This window comes from Myotis yumanensis, unplaced genomic scaffold, assembly GCF_028538775.1.
Source record: "Myotis yumanensis isolate MYYU_CA2020_CCGP unplaced genomic scaffold, mMyoYum1.0.hap1 SCAF_14, whole genome shotgun sequence".
In the NCBI taxonomy this organism is placed as follows: Eukaryota; Metazoa; Chordata; class Mammalia; order Chiroptera; family Vespertilionidae; genus Myotis; species Myotis yumanensis.
In genome coordinates, this window is record NW_027223765.1 from 3,777,548 (window position 1) to 3,800,960 (window position 23,413).

The 23,413-nt window shown below is 51.3% G+C and overlaps 1 protein-coding gene across 4 annotated transcripts in view; it reads right to left on the bottom strand.

Moving 5' to 3' along the window:
- Positions 1-23,413, bottom strand: part of CNTN4 (contactin 4) — a 402,844-nt gene that overhangs the window by 106,667 nt on the left and 272,764 nt on the right. For all 4 annotated transcript variants that reach the window (XM_070391426.1, XM_070391423.1, XM_070391424.1 and 1 more), the window contains 2 exons: positions 15,889-16,015; positions 8,396-8,571 (listed from right to left, as the gene is read on the bottom strand). In XM_070391426.1, the coding sequence (XP_070247527.1) occupies positions 8,396-8,571; positions 15,889-16,015 (303 nt within the window). The remainder of the gene's footprint in view (positions 1-8,395; positions 8,572-15,888; positions 16,016-23,413) is intronic.

Sequence of the window (23,413 nt, forward strand, 5' to 3'; positions counted from 1 at the left end):
TAAGGACGCACAGGGGACCACCGTGGAACTGCCTCAGCCACAGGTAGGTCAGGCGCTCTGAGTGCGATAGTGGCTGGTTCCCAGAGCTTTAGAGTGCAGACAAAGGGGTCAAATTCAGGGAAAATGACTTAGAAAAAGAGGCCCAGAGGATGCAGGGCCAACAAGCTCCGCTGCTCCTGTCAGATCCTTGCCCTGAAGAAGGGGCCGGCTCGCCTGGTCCCAGGAGGCCCGTGGAGAGGCAGGAGGGGCGTGCTCGTTATCGCATCGGGTCAGGCTGCACACAGGCCCCCTGGCATGCTCCCAGGACAACGCACAGCGTGGCCCACGCCTTGCCCAGGGTCCCCCACTTCCATCAAGGCTTCCTCTCACCCTGGCTCCCTGAGGGACAGAGGCAGCTGACCTTGGCCTCATTCCCAGGTGGTCTCACTTATCCTCAATGGAAGTGGCCAGGAAAGACCATGTGGGCCTGTGAGTTTCTTGGGATGGTGTAAGCGAGTCACCACATGTTCGGTGGCTTCGAAGGACAGACATTATGCACCCCTGTTTCATGGCAGCATCATTCATGGTGGCCAAGACATGGAAACCACCAACGTGCCCTGTGACAGAGGACTGGATACAGAAGATGTGGGACATACACTCAATGAAATACTACTCAGTCACAAGAAAAGATGAAATACTGCCATTTGCAGCAACATGGGTGGATCTGGAGACTATCACGCTGAGTGAAAGAAGTCAGTCAGAAAAAGCTAAGCACCATGTGTAACTGGAAGGAGATACACCTGATAGGCCAACAGCTACAATTCCTAGTGTCTGCTCAGGAACAGGTTTTGTGAACAGGACCAGGACGACATAAATAAGACTGATGTTGCAAACCTATGTCTTTCAATTATTCGTTAAACGGCAATCCACAATTACCCACATCCCCAGAACCAACAGCACGGCCGTGCACCACCCAGTCTTCTACCTTCTAAAGTTCTCACTGGACACCAACTGTCCTGATTGCTATCTTTCTGGTATTATAATAAGTGGCAGGAATAATCTATCAAAAGCATTATTTCAGAAATTCAGGAAGTTTTGCTCTGATTTCTTCCAACTATTCAATTAGAAAATTTCACTCTTTTATTGAAGATCAAAGCCCCCCCTGATCAATGTTTTCGGTTTTGCCACCCAAATGTTCCTTAGCTGATTGAGTTCTAATTGATCTAAATCATCACACAGAGCTTCTCCAGTCCTCTGCCAACACCGACTGCTCGGAAACAAAACTGCCTCTTGCAGCAGCTCCCTCAGTAAATGCCTACAAGCTCGTCAGGGGCATGGCCAACGATCGGAGACCCAGCTATTGTTCTGCTTGACTGCACACTTCAGTCCTTGGCTATGAAAAATCAACTAGTGATTGAGTACATTTTAAAAAATATATTTTTATTGATTTCAGAGAGGAAGGAAGAGGGAGAGAAAGATAGAAACATCCATGATGAGCGAGAATCATTGATCGGCTGCCTCCTGCACGCCCCGCACTGGGGATCGAGCCCACAACCCAGGCATTTGCCCTTGACTGGAATTGAACCTGGAACCCTTCAGTCTGCAGACCGACGCTCTATCCACTGAGCCAAACCAGCTAAGGCCTAATTATTGAATATGAAAAGCAATGAATATTTGGCGTTTTCTGTGACTAGAACAATGATCAAGGCCCAGGAACCACGTTGCCAAAAGCCCCAGTGGAATGCGGTACAACATTCCCAATGGGCCACACTTTTCTGGTCTCTGTTGCCACGGCCTTGATCTCCGCCCACTCTGATCACCGCAATGCCCAGAGGGCACCTGAGATGAGGACTCGGAAGGGCTTGCTGGAGTGGCCAGGGGAGAGATCTCTTTCAATGAGTCTGTCTATGGTGAAAGGAGATATTTTCACCATAAACACTGTGGGCTGCCACGTTGCTGACCAAGCTGACTGACAGTAGCCTTAGAATGGAGTGGTTTATCAAGACACTTCATCCTTGTCAATTCACTGCTCAAGGTCACAAAGGCCAGCATGGGTACCTTTTGCACCCAAAAGTGCCCTTTGTGTATCTCCCTCCTTCCTCTCCTTTTCCCACCCTTTCTCTCCTCCGTCCCCTTTCCCTGACGCAGGCTCAGGAGATGGACACGCAGTGTACCAGTGTTCCTGCCTCGTTTCCGCCCGGGTGAGGCACCAGCAGAGATAAGCACAGACGTCAACAAGCCCTGCTTCCCAAGAGCAGGCCCTGCCGGTGGCCACGGCAACACCAGCTCCGGCAGCCGCGCAGCCTGGTGAGTGAAGGCTCTGATTGGCCTGATGAGTGTGGAGGGAGCACTTACCTGAGGGTTACAGGCACCCACCACCCGAGATGATGAATAGCATCTGACTTTGTTTTGAAGACCTGAACTGTTAGAAAACAGCCGAACTTCCAGGAAGACGGCCCAGAACAAGGCGTGTGAGGCCAACAGGTGGCAGGCGAGAATGTGGAGTGATGTGGACGATGCTCCTGAAAGCTCTCCCCAGTATTGTGCATCGAAGGTGCCCCTTCTCACACGTGGGGGAGGAATGACGGGGAGTGAGGAAACTTACAGTAATATGTCATTCACCGCTTGGGGATACCGTTTACCAACTCAGTTATTTACCATAAAATTTCAATATCCAGGATGTTTCACAACCTCCTTGCAATAATTTGGGAATTTGCATATTACCTTTTGGAGCAGAAATAGTGTTATTAATTATTCTCATTATGGAACCTGAGACCAATTATATTAAAATTAGAGTTACAAATGTATGCAAGATTGCAGTATACACCAATTCACTTCTGGATGTTAACAGTAAATCAACATTATGACCGCATCCAGGAAGCCTATAACTAAAAAAATCAAAAGCAAAAAAAAAAAAAAAAAAAATAGTGATGAATGTACTACATCAAAGGTTGCCAACACATTAAAAACTCCACTCTTGTGTCTACAGAGAAATACATTTCATCAACCACGAAAATCTACGGTTTGAACGTAAGTTCTGTCAGTGAAGTGTAGTTGCAGGTGTCTGAGGGGGGACCAGGTGGCCTGACTCCGCCCACAGCACCCTTGGCGAAAGTCAGCTCACCTCACCCCCCCTCAGATTCCTCACCACGAAATTAAAATAACGCCTTGGGTTCTGCTGAAAACTAACAGCACAGTGGTTCCAGGTGCTTCGAATGAGGCCTGACGGAGCCACACAATCACAGTGGAATGATCATCGGCGCCAACAAGGCCTAAACCCTCCACGTGAGCCAGGCAGGGATCCAGGAGTGTTATTAAACCCATTTATTTCTCCACACAGGAAGGAAGTCGAGGCATTCACCCCATTTTATGGATAAAGAAACGGAGGCAGAGAGAAGGACCTCGCCCGAGGTCACAGGGTTACAGGAGAAGCTGACTGGCAGCCCAGATAATGGAACTCCAGGCCTGTGCTCTCAACCACTATTTTAGGTTCTTAATAAACGTTAGCGTTCCTACTTTAGAAAGACAGGAAAGGGAGGGGAAGAAGGGGGGAGAGAAGAGAGAAAGGAATGTAGAGAAACCCTTATCGTATCACTTTCTCGTGCCAGAAACTGCCCTGGGACTCTGCCTGTGATTTGTAATTTAATCTTCCTAACAGCCCTGTGAGGGAAGCCTGGGCGCCCGGGCCGGATGGGCAGGAGGGCGGAGCCTTAGGGACACTGTGGGCCAAAGTGAAATGGCGCTCAGGGCTCCGTCCCAGTACCTCTCATCTCGGGCAGTGGTCTCTCCGTGTCTCAAGCCCACTTTCCAACTAAAAAAATCAAGTAATTTGGGTATTTTGTAAGTATATAAGCATGCATTGCAATTTAGTTAAAAGGGATCCATTTCTACACATCAGAGAACAGTACAGGCGGGGGCTGGGGGCGGGGCAGCCAGGTGATGGGCTATAGCTCTTCCTTCCATACAGACTCACCTCCCAGGCCAAGTTTTTAGGACACAGTGAACCCCCAGACCAGGTTCGGTGCCTTCCACACGGGAACGTCTTCTTTATTAGGCCCCGCCTCCTGCCCCATCCACGCATTCCCTCATCTGGAACTAAGACGGCACCTGTCTGCCCCGAGGCCTCGTGGAAATGCTGGCCCCCACCTCCAGGCCATCGGGAGGTCCTGACCTCCGGGCCCAAACACAGCCGGGTGACTTGAACGTCCAAATCTTACTATTTATTCACTTATTCAGCAGCTATTACTGTGAGTTTACTCAGTGCCAGGCACTGGGCCCACCCTGGCAGATTCATCAATTGAGCCCTCTTGCCCCCGGTGGAACAGGAGTGAATGACAGAGGGTTTGGTGGCTCGAAATCAGAAACAGGCCAAGTGACAGAGAAGGGACTGCTGATGGCCTACGCCTGCAGGGGACCAGGGGAAACGCAGCGAGCTCCACATTATATCACAACACCGTTTGCTCATGCAAATGCCCACACCTCATCAACAGTGACTTAAATCACGCTCTGTCTGTCTAATCTAGGGAGGATTTCGGGCTTAAAGATGTTGAATGAAGAAACTTGGGGAGGGGCAGGTTCTTAAAGGCATCCTGTCCATTAAAAGAAGTTTTGCTTATGTGAATTCCTTCTTTTCAAATGCTAAAAGCAAGAGATTGACAAATTCTGTCTACAAGAGCAGCATGAAGACAATTAAAAAAATAATCCATCAAATAAGAATGACAGTCTAACTCATAGGATTATCTTCCAGGTACAATGATACGAAGTATTGAAATGAGATTTGCAATGGTGGCCTGTGGATAAGGAAGAATGAATGGGTTGCTTGTGAAGGCGACAGGTGTGACGCAGGGTGCACCGAACTGGGGACCCAGGCCGCTCTCCTCGAATGTCATGAATAAATTGCACAATTAACAGTGAGTAATGCAGTGACTCCCATCTTCAACGGCGTCTTTAAAAAAAGATACAGGCCAAGAAACCCGTGAGGGTGTTTCTGCCCTAAAATCCTATGAGTAAAAATAAGGGGTATTCTCTCTTGCATATTGCAGTTCAGTCTGCGGTCAAAGGCAATGCTCCTTTTCCCAGCGATCATGGGAACGGTCCGGGGAAAAGCAACTACTCGGGAACATTCAAAAGAGAGCATTGTCTTGCTTCCTCTTACATCGCAAAGGAAAAGTGTCTCATTCCAGCCATTTAAAAAGGACTTTTGAATACAGGCCTATCTTTCATCTTCTTTTTAATGAAAAAGAATAGGAAAAGGAAGACTAAAAACTATGAACGGATGGTCAAGAGGTTAAATTCTCCATAAAATGACGAGGTGAGAAAGGGTGTGGGGTTAAAAAGAGACACGGTCCCAAACCATCTTGACGCATGTACTTCCTTTGTTGTGTGGCTGTGTAGGCGGTGAGCAAAGGAAGTCCTTCCTTCACGCGTATAATGTGTCCCAGACGCTGGCGACACAAGGCTGGCCCGGGAGTCGCGGCTCAGCACACGGACTCTCCTAGGAGGCCCATCGTGAGAAATGAACAGACGCGCACCATCATCCCAGGGCAGGTCCTAGGAGGACGTAGAGGATGCTGCTGTGCAGGCAGAGAGGCGGGAGGGAGGCGCGTGGGGAGGGGAGGGACCTCGGAATCGTTTCTTTGTAAGACGGGTGCTGTGGAAGCTTTCTTGGGAGGCCACACCTACCCGAAAACTAAGGCCCAGAAGGGAGCCGTGGCGAGCAGGACAGAAGCGTAAGGGGGCAGAGGCAACCCACGCGCCTAGGCCCTGGTGCAGAAGTCGGCCGGGCCTGAGGAGCTACAGTGAGGCCATGCATTCGGATTTACTCTCAGGGCCGCCGAAGTCCCACCACAGGCCCGCGGAGGGATCCCATTTTCAAGGTGAGCAGATGGTGCCCTGGTGGCTGCGGGAGGGACGGTGGAAGGAGACCCTGGGCAAGCACAGGCCCAGGGGGCGGGGCCTGTGAAACAGCGCCTCCTGGTCTTAGCCAGGCATTTGGCAAAGATGCTCATGAACTCCAGTGGGAGCAGGCAGACAGGGTCAGCCGTAGCACGTTCGGGTAAACTTGCTGCTAAGTGGAGAGTATGCGAACAACATGACTGTAAAGTTCAGCCTCATCTTAGGGGGCGCTGTCTCCTGGCAGGCGGCCCGTCCCGGTCCACACATTGTATCATTTATCGGACGGGACACACGCCTGTCCAAGTTTATCTGACACTGAAGGAGGAGGATCAATATGTCAGATACAAAAACACTGAAAACAATTTCAACGTGCATGACGCAAAGGGTCACTGTCCGGAGGTGACCAAGGGGGGTAGCTCAGGGTGATGGTGCGATTGGGGGGCTCAGGGCGCAGACACTGATGAGAAATCAATGCTCAGATTTCACGTCACTGTGTGTTCAAAACAAGGTTAGAACACGGGACTGGGGCCTTAACAAAAGTGACTGTCGGTGTCGGGGCGTTCCTGAGAACAAGTCCCCAGCGTGGGCTGCCACTGTCCCCGCGTCCTTCTCAAGGTCTAAGTGCCCTCGGGGAACTGAGTACCTGAGTACAGTCCTATGTGGTCACAAGGAGCTGACGGGGTGTGCTGAGTAGAAGATGGCTGTGAATTAAGTACCTGGAAGGGGAAAGGGCCATGATCACAGCTTTAAAAGCCCGGCGAGAGCCCCACAGTGAGCGCGCACCGGGAGGGAGGATGGGGAGAAGGCGCATGTTCAGCTGTTTGAAGGCGGAGATGTTGGGTGAGCTTTGTGCTCTGGACCAACCGGGCGGTCGGGGTGGGTTGGATGGATGCTTGTGGGGAAGGCCTGAGCTCTCTGGTTGTAGAATTTGTGAAGCTGGGTGGTTGTCAGCCCACGTCACACTTGAGGGGGGACGAGCAGGTGGGTGCCAGACACCGGCCCTCAGGCCACCTCGCCACAAAATGAGTGGCGGAGCTTTCGCTGTGGCTACACCACTGCATTTCAGTGAGCTTCTGTCCTTCGGGTAGGCCTTTTGGTAGCAGAAATGCCTGGATTTCTATCCCAGGGTAGTCGTAAGCCTCTGTAGTTTGCTTTTTAAATGTCATAAGGGCGAGAAACTAAAAGCCGGTAATGCTAAGTCAATCCCTTTGTTGTTGTGGTTAGCACTGTTGTTTTGAAAAACTTCCTACATGATGAAATCCAAAAATCAAATAAGTACAAGAGTAATTGAATACAGAGATTTTTTCTACACTAAGCGCCATTGATCTCATGATTATTTTCCAAAATGAACCCAACAAAATTCATCTGTCATTACTAAGCAGTAAGTATGGCTATGAGGCGTGTATTACACCAAGAGGAATAAACCCTTAACTGGACACATTCCCTCCGTTATTCTGCACACCCACTCGTGGCGGGAAGACATTCACGAACCAAGTGGTCCCAGGGTCCCACACATGCCTAGGACTCAGCAAATTCATTTCCTGGCTAATAAAAATGCCACCAAATGGCAATAATAGATTCAGCGCTGGACAGTAGGTATACTTGATGCTGGATTTCCGGAGAGGATTTTGTTGAGAATATTCTAGTGCTACTGCTCACAGACTTTGTAACTATAAAACCTTTGACATTACTGCCATGCTCTGTGAGTGGGGATTTTACACAAGGAAATGTACGATCATGTGCAAATACATAAACCCTCAAAACCAGGTGATCATCAATCCCCCAGCCTCTGTGCTCACACCCTACACTTCCCCCCCACCTCCCCCCCGCCCCCGGAGCGCTCGCCTGTGGGTTTCATTTGCGCTACTCCTGACTTCCACTTCCTTCCATGCCCGACAGTCTCCCGAACTTTTATGAGCTGGTGGTCTTAAGAGATGGCAGGTTGTTTTTTAAACGCTCTAAACTAGAAATATAAAAGGTATCATAGAAAGGTAACTTTCATTGTCTTCATTTTCTGTTATCATAGTTGTTTTTAAAATTTCCCTAACTTTTGTAATAAGAAAAAAATAGAGAATTATAGAATTAATAGACTATCATGGTCTTCTCTAACTGAGCTTTATGGTTAAACACTTGTCACATTTAGTAGTAAGTTAATGGCAGTTCATTTGCTTATTTCTACACACGCTTTATAGTCTGTAATGTTTGTGCCCATGAACTTACTACATGTGTGTACATCAGAGTGTGTGCGTGTTCACTGATGTGTGTACTGAGAAGCGTATAACCCAACCATCACATAATCCAACCATCTCAATGGTCATAAAAGCAGAAGACAGCTACCTCCCCGCACAGATTTACAATTTATCCTACGAACACGCTATTCCCAGAACGCGCGAGAAGGGTGAGCCGGTGTATAACACATGAAAGCCTCTTCGATTTATGAAAGACACTGTGTGAAGGTATATGGGTGCAGCGGCACAAATACTCTACATCACATCGGCTGCGTGACGCAGCGGCTACTTACAGGCGAACCGCAGCGGCGCCTCTCTGCTGACCACGGTCCCGAAGGCGTTGGTGGCCACGCACTGGTAGGTCCCCGAGTCGCGGGTTCTGTTGGGGCTACTGATCAGCAAGCTGCCTTCAACCACACTGTAGCGGAAATCCATGCCCGTGTCAACATCTGTCCCATTGAACTTCCACCTGCAGCGGGAGAATGCCGGGAGATGAAGCCTGTAATAGCAATCAATGCTTCCGAACTACTGTCCACAAGGCATAACAACAGGAGTAGCAGGCACCATCCTGTGGCTTTCTTTAACAGGAAAAGAGTGAGAAAGCTGCCCCAGCAGCAGTGACGAATGTCTACAGGGAGAGTGTGTCCCTTTCAGACGTGATGGCGGTCGCATGGTGGCACCTGCTTTAACTACTGATGACGCCACAGAGGGTTCACTGTGGGTCTGCTTTTCTGCTTATTAATTAAGCCCAGAGCATCTGCACAAGTTTCTCCAAATAGGGTCCCTCTGTACCCCCCTCTCTGGTTTGTCGTTATTCTTTAAAACATATTTATTGATTTCAGAGAGGAAGGGAGAGGGAGAGAGATAGAAACATCAGTGATGAGAAGGAATCATTGATTGGCTGCCTTCTGACAGCCCTCACTGGGGATTGAGCCCGCAATCTGGGCATGTGCCCTGACTCGGAATCGAACCATGACCTCCTGGTTCATAGGCTGACACTCAACCACTGAGCCACGCCAGCCGGGCTGCAGTTATTGTTTAAATGTGTCTCCACAGATGGCAGAAGACACCACTTTCGGGTAGATTGCTGAGTATTTGATGAAACTGCAGCAGCGTGGCTTTGATGTGGTCCTTAATATGACTGAAATGGCCGGCTGCGAAGCCGAGGGACCGCAGAGCGGTCTTAGGGACCAATTTGGCCTCGACCACGGCCAGCCAGGACGATGCCCTTGGCCACTGGTCCTCAGACATCATCAGCCAGCCCGGGAAGCTCAGGTTGGGCCACCAGGCGATAGAGGCAGCGAGGGTTTTGTTCTGCTGTTTGTTTACTTGAATCATCTGAGCATCTGACTGTTGTGTTTGGCTTAAGGAATGCCTTGTAGTGGGACTCACACACTTAAACAGCAAATCTTTCAATAACAAGATCTCCTTTTGTGGTTTGTTTTTGTTAATAGCCACTAACATTCCAAAGAAAGCTTATCTGAGCCAGTAAGTCATTTGAGTACTTAGAATCTTTTGAGCTGGTACAATTTTTTTTAAATCCTTACCGAGGATATTTTTCCATTGATTTTTAGAGAGAGTGGAAGAGACGGAAAGACAGGAGCCTGCAACTGAGTTTCTGTACAAGTTTCTCCGAGGTCCATGCCCAACCCGGGTCCCTTGGGTCTGCAGGCCAATGCTCTTTCCACTGAGCCAAACCAGCCAGGCTGAGCGGATACAATTTAATAACTACCTCATCGTCCCCTCCTCCTCCCTCCCAAATCCTACACACTGTATCGGGTAATGACAAGAGTGTAGTTGGAGGGGACACGTCAATGATCTCAGTCGCAGTCACATCGGAAACTAAACCTGCGACCCAGAGCAGACGAAATTGAGGAGGCGGAGAACGGGGGATTCTCTTTGCGGGGTCCAGGGCGGGAACACATCATGTAAACGGATATAAGTGAGAACATGCAGGCCAGTCCGGTTCACGGTTCCGGATATTTGGTATCAACACAAGCAGATGTTTAAAGATGGCCCTTTCTGTTGGGATCTCACACGTCAAGGTCATCGTAAAGGACACCTCTTCCAAGAAACGTCTTCCTCACTATTCCTCATCAAAATCATTCCACCTCCCCGCAGGCTCCTCCGGGAGGCTCCCGTCCCTAGGAGGCCCCCTTCCCTGTAGACTGTTTGCCTCTATCGCCTCCGTAACTCCCCTTCAGCACCCTGGAGCCTGGCAGTCTCCATGGGCTCCACACGCTTGTGGGTTCGAGGAGTCTCTTTCGCTGCTGGATGTTTTGCTTTCCTCACGTGCAGGGTAGGGAGCGTGCAGCTCACCCACCCCTGCACTGTGGTGCACGTCTGTTAGCATCTGTGTCTTTAAAATGGAAAATGTTAGAAGCTTGAGAGGGCGGGGGGCGGGGGGACGGTGGGCCGGAGCAGGAGATGGGACGTGGCTCTCTGTGTGTTTGCTGGTAAGAAGATGGGTGTTAGGCACCGGCACGGTGTGTAGGCCCGATAGTAATTCTCTCTGTGTCCTGACACCGACAGGAAAGTAATAAGCAATAAAAAGAGAACAGCCGGGTTCTATTTCCCAGGTCTAGATGCACATGAATCTCGGGCGCTGGCTGGCTGGCTGCCTGCGACATTTTATTTTTTTTGAGTCAACGGATCACGTCTCAGCCATAACTCTCACTTCAAATGATAGTTGAGCAATTTAATCTGACAAATCTAAGAACTCAAAGAGGAAATTGCAAACTAATGTGAGCTGCAAGCTGAGAGCAGGATTCGGGAATGAGACCGTGTGAGTCTTTTTAGCCGAGTGGCTTTGGGGACAGGGAGCACCTCCCTCAGTGGGTCCCCACCCGTCACCTCAACCAGATGCCCGGCAGGGAGTCCCTAACCTCCTCTGCTGGCTGCGTTTAGGCACAAAGGGCAGAGGGACGGGGACTCTTGCTGTGAGATGTGGGGAGCTGCCATGGGAAAGCATTGCACCCGGTTCTCACTGAGCTGAGTCGGGTGGGGACTGCACTGGTTCCTTCTCTCCCTCCACCCTCGAGAATTTCCCAATTTGTTTTCATTGTTTGAGGACGCTCAAGATCTGGTGATGTACAGATGGTGCCTGTCAGGAACAAAGGAATCTCCCAAGGGCCAGGACACGTCGGGGAATCTCGGAGCTGCTTTCTGAACCCCAGGGGACGAAGACGCAACTCCGGGGAGACCGAGGCTGTGCGGGAGCCCAGGCCTGCGCGGGGACGCTCGAAGGTGCACAGAGCGGGCCTGGCTGGGAAGCTCTCAGGGGGATTTTCAGCAAAACCCTCTTCCTTTGTTCAGTGTTTCGCAGCAGGGCAGAGGGGGCAGCCTCTCTGACTTGGAATCTGTGGTCCGCACGCCGAGTTGAATACAAACCTCGCAGCAAAAGCACGCCAACCACGCCTGTGACCCTGGCTTCTGTCCAGAGAGGGGAGCTGTGTGCCCACCAGAAGGAACACCCCCAGGTCCTTGGGGGACATTCCTGCCAAGGACAAGTCCACGCTTCTTACAGTTTCCTGGGTCTGGGTCAATCTCTTCAAACTCAAGGGGCAGGGAACATGAAGAGAGCAGCCTCAGCCCAGGGAGTGAGCGGAAGGACGCGAGGTCAGGGGGTGTCCGAGGCTCGCCCCAAATTTCTCCTACTGCTTCTTCACCCCAGTGCCAGCCTGAACACCCACCATGTGCAGCCGGAAAGCTGTTTGAAACCACCTCATCGGTCCATGCTTCCTTGCTCTGTCCTTCAACCAGAAGGAGGGGCTTGTCATTCCAGGGACCAATCCACTTTTACGTGACAGAGAAATGGCCAAAGGCGCAGAGGAAAGCAAGGTTCCAACAGCGGCGAGAGCCTTTGATGAAAAGTTTTCTTCCCTGATGCCTCTGCAGTCTTTACAAGCATCACAGGCTCCTGCTCCCCAGCCAACTTCAAATAACCAACTAGCCCCACTTTCTTGAAACACAATGTTACACAAGTCACGTTAATCGTTAATCGAAGGTCACAGTTGGGGGGAAAACAAAGTAGCAACAAAAGCAACTTGTCAAATTCTGCTGCACAATGTGTGTCCATTTGGTCAGAGTGAACTCACACTTGGCCTTGCACTGACGGATGTGGAACCTGGCCTCTTGCATTTATTTTCAACAACATCGTTTGCACGTGTTTGATTTAGCCGCCAAGTCAACCTGTCACAGGGACAATCACTCCACAGTCTGTGCGCCCAGAACACTGCTGGGCTCACACCTGCTGTCCTACATTCATCCACAGTGGCCTGCCCCCCGCAATGCATCCTGGTTGGAGGATAATTTATATGCTCACCCCGAGGGTACTGTCCATCAGGGAGGTGTTGGGCTTTCCTTTCCTTTCTGGAACGCACTTCCTTTCCTTACCCAGGAGGTAAGGACCATTCGACCTCCAGATTCGGTGCGATACCTCCTTCTCGGTGACACACACACTCACACCCTCGTCTCCACCCTGAAGTGACCTTTTCCTCTGGGTGGCCTAGACCCTGCACCCTTTCCCCTCAGAGCACAGCTGTCATCATCTCGCCTCCAGGCAGTGCCCCTAAGCACCCTGCCCGACCATGTCAAGCCTCGCGTGGCCCCAGTGCATCGCAGCTGCTCAACGTGGCGGCTCCAACACCTGGGGGACACGCTCCTCAGGACCCTGACGGACACCCCAGTGCGCCGCCGAGCTGCCCCGCAATGTCTGAGCCAACTCCACGTGCCCCGGATTCGCAGTTTGAAAACACAGGGTAGTTTGATGAATGACAATCTGTGTGATAGATGAAGCAATGGGCAAAGAAATTAAATAATTTCCACCATGCTCGCTGCCCCATCCTGGAATGTGTGTGGATGCCCTTTGCTCTCTGCTCGCCTGAAAATGCCCATCTCAGTTCAGGTCCCACGTCTGTGATGATGCCAATCTTCTCCTCCCCTCATCTGGGGTGCATGTGACACATCCTTTGGGTTTTTACACGCGATGAGAGGTTGATTTTTAGCCTCAAGTTTTCCTCATTCAATTTAAACAGAGGCAAAAGAATATTCACAGGATATCTGCAAGCAAGAATCACAAGCCAATAAAGACCTGTGTCAGGGGAAAGGAATAGTCTTACTTTCGAAGTCTGCTGTTCCTTGTTGATTCTAATCCCTCCCCTCTCAGGGGGGAGTTACAATTTAATTTTGTTTTTTTGACAACTTGTCAGGCGCACTAGTGTCTGCTCCATCTGAGCCGCTTTGAACTTTGCAAATACAGAATCACCGTCTGCGTTCTTCTGCGACGGCTGCTTACTCACAGCCATGTTCCGGCGAGCCCGCGTGCAGCAGCTGTACCTCGTTCATCACCGCCACGGGGTCAGGCTGTCTGGTATGAACACCCCGGGTTACATGTATTTCTATTACTTATATTACCTATACTGGAATAAATGTAGTCTTCGAAACGTCTGCCAGGCCGGTAGGTTGGGGAGAGTGTGTCCTTGTAGTTTTACTTTGTCTATTTCCACTCACTGATGCCTTGGCCATCTTTTTATACATTGACAGGATACTGGGGATTCCTCATCTTAGAAGTACCTACTCAAGTGTCTTTCGGAAATGTTCTATTGTTACTCATTTTTTTACTTTAGATTTGTGGGAATACTTTAAACTTTTTGGATATTAATCCTTTGCCAATGGTTGTATTAAATATATCTCCTCACCATTGGGAGCTTGTAACTTTACTCACATTGTTAAATTTTGTCAAACAGAAGTTCTTCACATTAATGAAGGCAAATATTTTCCATCATATTTGAGAAATCTCTTCTTCCCCCCCGGAGTCAGAGGTGTGTTTGTCTATTTCCTATTGAATGTGCTCTGAATTTTTCATGTGGGTCTTCTAATCACCTGGAATTGATCTGTGTATATGCTGTGAGGTAGGGGTCCAACTTTGCTCCATTTTTAACCATATGATAACCCATCATGCAGTAGAGCTCTTTCCAATTTATTTCTACTGTTGTCATGACTTCCTACTTTTTTTTTTTGTCTTTGCAAGACAGTGTTACTTTTATTACTCTTCTCGTTTAGTGCAATTAATGTTTATGTAGAAATATTAACCTGGACCACTTGGTTTTCTTATCCCTTTTCCTTGTAGCTGGGATCGTTTTTATTCTGCTTAAAGTGCATTTTTTAGAATTCTATTTAGAGAGGGTCTGCTGGAGTCAAACTTCAGAGTCCGCTTTAAAACTTATTTATTTTGTCCTCCTTTAACAAAAGTATTTCTGCTATAAAGAAATCTGACAGTTAATTCATCTCCGTGTTGAAGGGCTGTTTTCCATCTTGCTTCTCGGTTGACACTGACAGGTCACTGCTGCCTTGCCTGTCTCTTTGAAGGTTGTCTGTGTTACAGCCTTGGCTGCTTTTACGGTCGGGTCTCCGGCTGGGTGCTGATCCACGGCGACCATTCTAAATGAGGCTTGATTTTCATTTGTCCCGCTTGCGATTCACTTCACCGGGCTTCCTCAATCTATGGCTTGGGACTTTTAATTAACTTGGGAGAATTCTTAGACTTCTCTTTAATGTTGCCTCTACCCCATTCTCCCTCCCCTTGCCTTGCAGAACTCTGATTAGATATGTGTGAACGTTTTCTCTTAATCAGTCTCCTTCCTCTCTCTCTCTCTCTCCCTCTCTCTCCCATGTTTTGCTTCTCTTCCCCCCTTTCCGGTGCCTTTGGATGATTTCTTCAGATGACCCCTCCTTTCAGCTGTCTCCTCTCCTATGACAGCCACTCAGCACCATGGCGACTATCAGAACCGGGCGGTTACTTGGCCTGCCAGCCCCTAGCAGGAGGGAAGCCAGCTTAGCTCTGGTTACACCTCCTGTTGGGACGGAGGCCGGGGACTGGTGTATTCCCGGAGGCATCCTCATGTGAACCCCTCCTTGTGGCTGAGCTGAGGCTCTGTCCTGTGACCCCTGACCCCTGCGGGGCTGCCCGGTCCAAGATCCAGCTCACAGGGTTCCTCGGGGTGTAAGCGTTTAGTGTCCAGCTTCCTGCTCCGGGTTCCAAACCCACTTCCTCTACGACCTCTGAGTATTTCTGACTTCCCTGCCAGTTTCTGGATGCATTTTAGTAAGTTGTTGTTGTTTTTTAAAAGGACATTATAGCCCGGCCGGCATGGCTCGTGGTTGAGTGTCGACCTATGCACCGGGAGGTCAGGTGCGGTTCCCGGTCAGGGCACATGCCAGGCTTGCAGGCTCCATCCCCAGTGGGAGGCAACTGATTGATGGTTCTCTCCCATCATTGATGTTTCCATCTCTCTCTCCCTCTCCCTTCCTCTCTGATATGAAAAGAAAAGACATTGTTAAGAAATGGGAGGGCTGCCGAAACCGGTTTGGCTCAGTGGATAGAGCGTTGGCCTGCGGACTGAAAGGTCCCGGGTTCGATTCCGGTCAAGGGCATGTACCGTGGTTGCGGGCGCATCCCCAATAGGGTGTGCAGGAGGCAGCTGATCTATGTTTCTCTCATCAATGTTTCTAACTCTCTATCTCTCTCCCTTCCTCTCTGTAAAAAATCAATAAAATATATTTAAAAAAAAAAAAAAAAGAAATGGGAGGGCTTCCAGTGAGAGGGCCAACCAGGACACGGACTCCCGGCTCTGCCTGGAGCGGGAAGGGGCCTGAACTTCTCGGATCACAGCCTCTCCCTGGCGTCTCGGGACAGCCCGGGAGCCGGCCTGGGGGCTCCGTGTGTACTCGGTACCCGTGGCATCGGTCCACCTTAGCCCCAGAGAGCGCCCGCGTGGAGACACACCTGATGCGAGGCCTCGGGTTCCCTCTCACTTGACAGGTGAGCTTCACCTTCTTCTCCTCGGAGCCCACAGGGAACATGACGGGGCTGGGCTCCTGCACGAACACCGGGCCGCGTGGCGTGGGGTCGCCTGGAACGAGAAGAGAAAGGGTCGGAGGGTGAAGCACATCGTCCGACAGGCACGGAACCAGCAGGAACCACCACCCAGTGAAGACAAGGGGACAAATGGACAGAAGCAGCGGTCCTGCGGGACAGGCTCGGTTTCTGCCTCGGACGACATGGCCCCTGAGGACCAGCGCGGCGCAGTCTGTCCTGGAGGCCTCACGGGGGTGCAGATGCCCCTGTTTCCCGGGGAGGACGTGCTCTTAGGAACAGCTTCCAGGCACAGAAGCACCATGACGACGTCCCACTCTCTCAGCAGCAGGACACGGCCCTGTTCTCATAACCCACGTACGAATCGTCCTCACAATCGGCTGTGCAGGGTGCTAGTTTCTCTCCCGCCTGTGCTGGACCTGCCCGGGGACGCAGTGTCCCCTGCTGTTGGCGCCACGGGCCCAGCACAGTCAGCGACACCCACCTGGTCTGCCGCTGGGCCAGCCGCCTGTGATGACGGAGTGATGTGTGCGTTTCTTTTTTTTTATAGACAATTTAAAAATATATTTTTATTGATTTCAGAGAGGAGGAGAGAGATAGAAGGAGAGATAGAAACATCAGTGATGAGAGAGACTCATGGATCGGCTGCCTCCTGCATGCCACCCACTGGGGATCGAGCCCACAACCCGGGCCTGTGCCCTGACCGGGAATCGAACTGTGACCTCCTGGTTCATAGGTCGATGCTCAACCAGTGAGCCACACCAGCCGGGCACGATGTACGCATTTCTAATTGCTTTCCCTCAGTGAGAGAAGCTGGCTGCGCGGGACGTACTTGTCATGGACAGCAGCCGAGACCAGAACAATCCGCGGTTGGCACGCGGGGCGGAGTGTGGGAGGCGTGTGCTTCTCTCCAGGGGAGCCCATCATAAAGACGGCCCCACACGCATCTCACCACCTTCGCCCATGAAGGCGAGGCCGCTCTTCAAAATCTAGTTCAAGTTCTTTTTTTTCTACAAGGCTTTTCTAGACCTTCCCTTTCTTCCTTTCGTCACATGACTCCTACATTCTATGCCCCCGTGGACACACATTTTTTTCTACCAAGTACATTTTTAACTACCTTTTTCTTCTTTGGACTGTAAGCTCCCCGGGAGCATGGCTGCCTCTTACCCATTGTTCTGTGTCCTGTGCTACCAATACGGCGGCTTATACATAGAAGATGGTCAACAAGGATTGGTTCTATTTGAGGGCAATTTCCCACTTTTTAATGTGCTCCATCGGCGGGCTCAGGCACTGCCTGATGAATTTTCAGGTAGAAGGGCCGGTGGCTATGATGTAAAGTGACATTGAGTATCTCCCCGGAGCTGACAACCCATTTGCCTCTTAAATGTGTTGATGGTGAAGGCCATGAATTGCACCTGCAACTCTGGTACCTCGAAAGCAGCCTTTTGTGGATGGGAGGTCGGAGGAAACGGGGCTCACGGAGGTGAGTGGGGAGAGGAGGCAGGAGGGGACCGGACGGGATGAAGTGACGCAGAGGGAGGCAGTTTCTGTCCAGGCTTTTAACCCATCCACAGGCTGAGATCCGGACAGGAGACAAAATAAGGAGACAAGATGGTCACAGGGCATCCTGCTTCCTTAGAGGCACCGGGACAGCCAAGGACCTCGTGAGAACCAGATGTGGACGCAGGGAAACCACGAGCTGACACTCGATGCCTGGGGTCAATGGCTCACCCGTGACCCATGCGGACTCCTGTCTCCCTACACCCAACGGTCTCCTCTCCAAAGTGACAAGGTCACAGTGGCTCCACACAGTTCACAACAGACAAGGGGCCAGGCTGGCGGGGCTCAGTGGAGGAGCCTGGACCTATGAACGCTCATGGTTTGATTCCTAGTCAGGGCACATGCCTGGGTTGCGTGCTTGATCCCCAGTAGGGGGCGTGCAGGAGGCAGCCAATCTATGAGTCTCTCTCATCATTGATGGTTTTATTTCTCTCCCTCTCCCTTCCTCTCTGAAATCAATAAAAAGATATTAAACAAACAAACAAAAACCCCAAAAACAACAGAAAGGGGCCCTGAGTATTCTCCCATAAACCCACATGCACGTGAAACCTACATTCAAAGATGTCAGGAATTACATCACCACCACCATCCTCTCTCCTCAGGACATGGAGTAACCAAAAAACAAAATAAGAGCGAGGAAGAAAAGTGCACAGACAGGCACTTTCTTTCTTTTTCTTTTCTTCTTCTTTTGTTTTTGTTTTAACATTTATGATTTAAAGCCAGGTATTTAAAAATCCAGAACATGACATGTCAGATTTTCAACAATCGCACAGATGTTTTCAAAACAAATTTAGATCCTGGGTCAAGGTTAGCTCAATTCAACCGTGAAGAATTCTGGGAGTTTCTGGCACATTTAGTTACATAACAAGGGCTACCGCCCAGATCACTGTCACAGCAGTGCGTTGGGGGATTTTTCTCTAAGCGAGGACTATCTCCATTGTCGTTCCCATTCCCAAACTGTGTGTGTGTATAATATCAATCACCTCCATTCATTGGTGGGCCCCGATCTGCATGTCACCCAGAAATAAACAGTCTGTTACAAGCAATTCCAAACACGAGCAGCACATGATAACGATTACCCGACGCAGCTGAGAGGCTGTGGCCCAGCCGCTGTGACCCTGCCCCATTTACCCGACAAAGAGGCATGTCTCCTGTGTGCTCTGTAGCAGGAACTGATGGTAACAATGCTCCGCACTGGCTATAAATAACGCCTCCGTCCGCCTAAAGTTTCATTTGCTCCCGATTAACCACGCTCAGGGCCCGGAGGATCACGGGAGCATCGAGAGAAGTGAGTTTCCATCCTCAGCCAAGGAAACCCACAGCCTGGCACACATGAACCCCGAGTTTCACAGGTGAAAGGGGAGATTTCCGCCAGGCGAGCTACCAGGTGTTGAAAGCTGATATCCTAACGGTAACATGTTTAGGCTGGGGCACCGGTATTTACATGAAAAAAAGAGTTAAAGAGGGACATTCCTGGAGGAAACAGGGAGGGAGGTGGCGCTAAGCTGCTTCTATCTTGAAGGTCCACAAAGGCTTTGCATATGGCTTGGCTGGTGTGGCTCAGTGGTTGAGTGTCAGCCTATGACCAGGAGGTTCGATTCCTGGTCAGGGCACGTGCCTGGGTTGTGGGCTCCATCCCCAGTAGCGGGTGAGCAGGAGGCAGATGATCAGTAATTCTCTCTCATCATTGATGTTTTTTCTCTCTCTTTCTCCCTTTCCCTTCCTTTCTGAAATAAATAAAAACATATGTCAATCATGTTGCATAGGCCATTTTCAAAGCCTGGATGATAAAGTGCCCCCTTCCTTTATCATTTGTTCAGTGTGGCCTGAGGAGTGGCCATGATTTTCAGCCTAGAGAACAACAGAGAGACCTCGGGTGGTGGTGCCCTCACTCAAGGACGCAGGCCTCGGCCCACGTGGTCAGGTCCCCGGCAAAGCCTGGTGCCAGGGGGACGGTCAGCAGAAGTGGCACGCGGAGAGGGTCGCTGGGCTTGGGAAAACCCAGGGATGCGGAATGCAGCTCCTTTTTATTTTATTTAATTAATTATTTTTCAAAAAAACATATTTTTATTTATTTCAGAGAGGAAGGGAGAGAGATAGAAACATCAATGATGAGAGAGAATCATGGATCAGCTGCCTCCTACACGCCCCCTACTGGGGATCGAGCCCACAACCTGAGCTTGTGCCCTGACCTGTAATTGAACCCTGACCTCCTGGTACGTAGGTCAATGCTCAACCCCTGAGCCACACAGCTGGGCGCAGCTCCTTTTTGGCGTGCATCTGTGAGCACTCCCCCCCCCCCCCCCCGCGCCCCCTGCCCCCCAGGCCGCTGAGATGGGAGGGAGGGCGGAAAGGGGCGAGCGGGTCAGACAGCAGGTGATCTCAGCATAAAGATGCCACAGAAGGCCGCGTAGTAAAAAGCCAAGGTTTGCCTAGAACAGTGATGGCGAACCTCCGACACGCGAACTCATTTTTTTGATTTTTCTTTGTTAAATGGCATTTAAATATATCAAATAAATATCAAAAATATAAATCTTTGTTTTACTATGGTTGCAAATATCAAAAAAATTTCTATATGTGACACGGCACCAGAGTTAAGTTAGGGTTTTTCAAAATGCTGACACGCCGAGCTCCAAAGGTTCGCCATCACTGGACTAGAAGGAACCTCTCCAAGTGTGGTCTAGCGCGTCGTGCATGCAGAGGGGCTCACACAACCACAGCGCTCGGCCCGCTGCGTCTCCTCTGCACCGTAGAGCCCTTGACGCCTTGGGAGAGAGGATGCTCTGTGCACCTCTCATCCCGGGAACCCGCTGCCCTCGGATGCAGAGCAAGGCCAGGCGCCAGGGACCAGGAGGGGCCGCCCTCTGCCGCTCCGGGGGTTTCTCCTCTCACCACTCACACCCACGGGGAAGCCGTGGGGGGGACGTAGTCTTTTTATTTATTTTATTTTTTAGTCTTTATTGTTGAAAGTAGTTCATATGCCCCCGTTTCCCCCATTGACCCCTTCTAGCCTGCCCTGCCCCGCCCCAGGCCTTCACCCCTATTGTCTGTGTCATGCGTGATGCATCTATGCACACAAGTCCTTTGGTCGACCTCTTCCCCCCCCCCCCCTCCCCGCCCGACCTTCCCTCTGAGGTTCCACAGTCTGTTCGATGCTTCTGTCTCTGGGTCTATTTTGTTCATCAGCGTGCTGTGCATTAGATTCCACATGCGAGAGATCGTGTGGTACTTGTCTTTCTCTGACTGGCTCATTCGCTGAGCTCGATGCTGGGAGAGGTGTTCTCCATTCTGCCCCTGGAGGCTGGGCACGCGGCCCGGGTGTCCCGCTGCTGCGCGCCGTCTCCCCGCCTCCTAATGAGCATGGAAATGCGTTTTGGTGAAAAACTCTAAGGTCAGCAGCGTCGCAGTGAATCCCAACGACTCACAAAGCATTTGGGCAATAACCTCGGGGCTTCAGACACAGTGAGGGCAGTTCCACTGACGTGCCGAGTGTGAGAATCCCTCGGAAATCGGACCCCCGAGGGCGGAGGCCACCGCGGACAGCTGTCACACCATCGCTGCACACACGACGGAGCGGCGCCGGACTATACAAAAGGACGGGTGTGGACGGTGCCTGGGGAAAGCAGCCAGCACCGCATCTCTAGCGCTACCACTCGGTTCTGCCCGGGGTGCAGGGGAGCGGCGCCGAGGCAGCCCCGTTGTCAGAGGACAGGAGACGTCTCTCTGGCTGGTCCTCGCTCTGCTTCCTTCCTTTCCCTCGAAGGAGCACCTTCAACAAGACACAGCGGGGCTGCCCGCCGAGGGTGCACGTTCGGAGCAGAAAGTGAATGGGCATCCCAGCAAGTGGAGGACGCTTTGCCGCCTCTGCCTTTGTTCTCTGCTGCCATTGCAGGCAGTGTCCCCAGGACAAAGCCAAGGGAGTTCCGCCAGATCTCAGAGTCCAGGGAGGTGGGGAGGAGGAAGGGCAAGGTAGGAGGAGGGGGAGAAGGAAGGGGAGGTAGGGAAGTAGGGAGGAGGGAGGGGGAGGTAGGGAGGAGGAAGGGGAGGTGGGGAGGAGGGAGGAGCATTTTGCGCTGATTCCCTGCAGCATTGGGGGCCGTGGGGAGGGACAGCCCAGTGAACTGTCTCCATAGCTCACTCGGACCCTCACCTCCAACCCTGAAAGTCCCAGTGACAGCGGATTCATTACACCTTGAAAAATAAGTAGGTGGATGATTCTGACACGAAGCCCCAGTGAGGAAAAGAAAAATGAATTTTCAACAAATGCAAATATTTTGTAACTCGTGTGGAGGCAAAACCTGACCTGCACTGATGTGAGGCTCTATCTAGCCTCCGTGCGAATATATACATATATATATATATATATATATATATATATATATTCTTTTGCTGCAGAATATAATAAGCATGTTTGATTGGGGAGAGCTGACCCAGTTTCTGCCGGGGACGGTAGATAACACTGGCTGCTGTGTGGACCTCCTTTCTTTTCCAAAGTTCACCCACCGCATGGTGACCGTGAGCAAGTTGCTTACTTCCGTGCCTCCGTGTCCTCGTCTGTGAAACGGAGCCCACGGTGGTCACAGGGTTCCCTGTGCGTGGGAAATGCCTTCATGCCAGGACAGTGCTGAGAATGGGGCCAGGCACTCACGCGTCCTAACAATGAGGGAAATATGGGGTGTCTACAACCCCCTCCTTGGAGATTGGGGTGGGGGCCTGGGGAGAGGGAAGAGCTCGAACCCTAGTTACTCTACTATTTCTCTGCCTGCCCCTCGGTGTCCAGATGCAATAAACATTTTCCGAATATAAATAACCAGACACCGAACTCTGGCCTCCAGGGAAGGAATACGGGGGGCGGCACCTCTCCCTCCCCTTAGCCCTGTCCCCTCAGACCCTCAGCCTGCAGCTTTGTCAACCTCTGGGGTGAGCCACACCCAGCCCGTCTTCAATCTCTCGCGTCTCCATCAGTGATGCCCACACTGGGGCTCAGAATTGTCCTGAGTCCAAGGTCACCTGAAGGTGGCTGCGTCCCCTCTGAGACGGAATAAAGGAAACAGAGATGCCTTTGATGGGTGTCTGCCCTTTGATGTCCAGGCGTTTCCACCTCAATAACATCACAAAAAGCAGAGGGCGACGTGGGACAAAAACAGGGCCGGTCCTATTCGGGGCGGCGATGAAAGGTCCCCTTCGATGAAACGGCCTTTCCTTCTGCTCCGCAAACGGGCTGCCTGCAGGGACTCCCACCCACGGGGCGGGGGCAGGGGGGGGGGGCGGGCGGAGGCCTCTGCCTGCTAGTCCCTTGCCTGTGTCCTCCCTGAGGTCGGAAGCCTGCCTGGATACGGCCTTTCTCACTCTCTCGGCCGCTCTGTTGGGATCCGATCCGCCCTTCCTGGGTGAGCTGGTGAAGGAAGGAAGCGGGGTGACTGGTCTGTGAGCCTGACTGGTCTGCCGCCCGGCCCGGAGCACAGGGAAGGGCCCTTCCTGCTGGCCAAGAGCGGAACGTGGCGTCCGGAGGCCTCCTGAGAGACCGCACAGACACATGGAGGCTGGTTCTAGCCGGAAAGGCAGTACTTCCCTGCATACATGCGATGGAATAGGACTCATCCGCCAGGAAAGATGAGCGACTGCATTTGCGATGTCACAGATGGAGCCTGAGAGTATCAGGCAGAGTGAAGAAGTCAGAGAGAAAATGCCAGGGACCCTGTGATTGCACTGAAAGCAACGAGTGAGCCAACAAAGCCAACTCACCCCCCAGAACCCAGAGACACAGACGGAAGAGGGCGGTTCCCGGGGAAGGGGGTCGGTTGTCTGGGTGGTGAGAGTGAGCTGAACTCAGTTTTATAGTTTCATGATGATGGTCACCTGGTCCCAGCTCTGA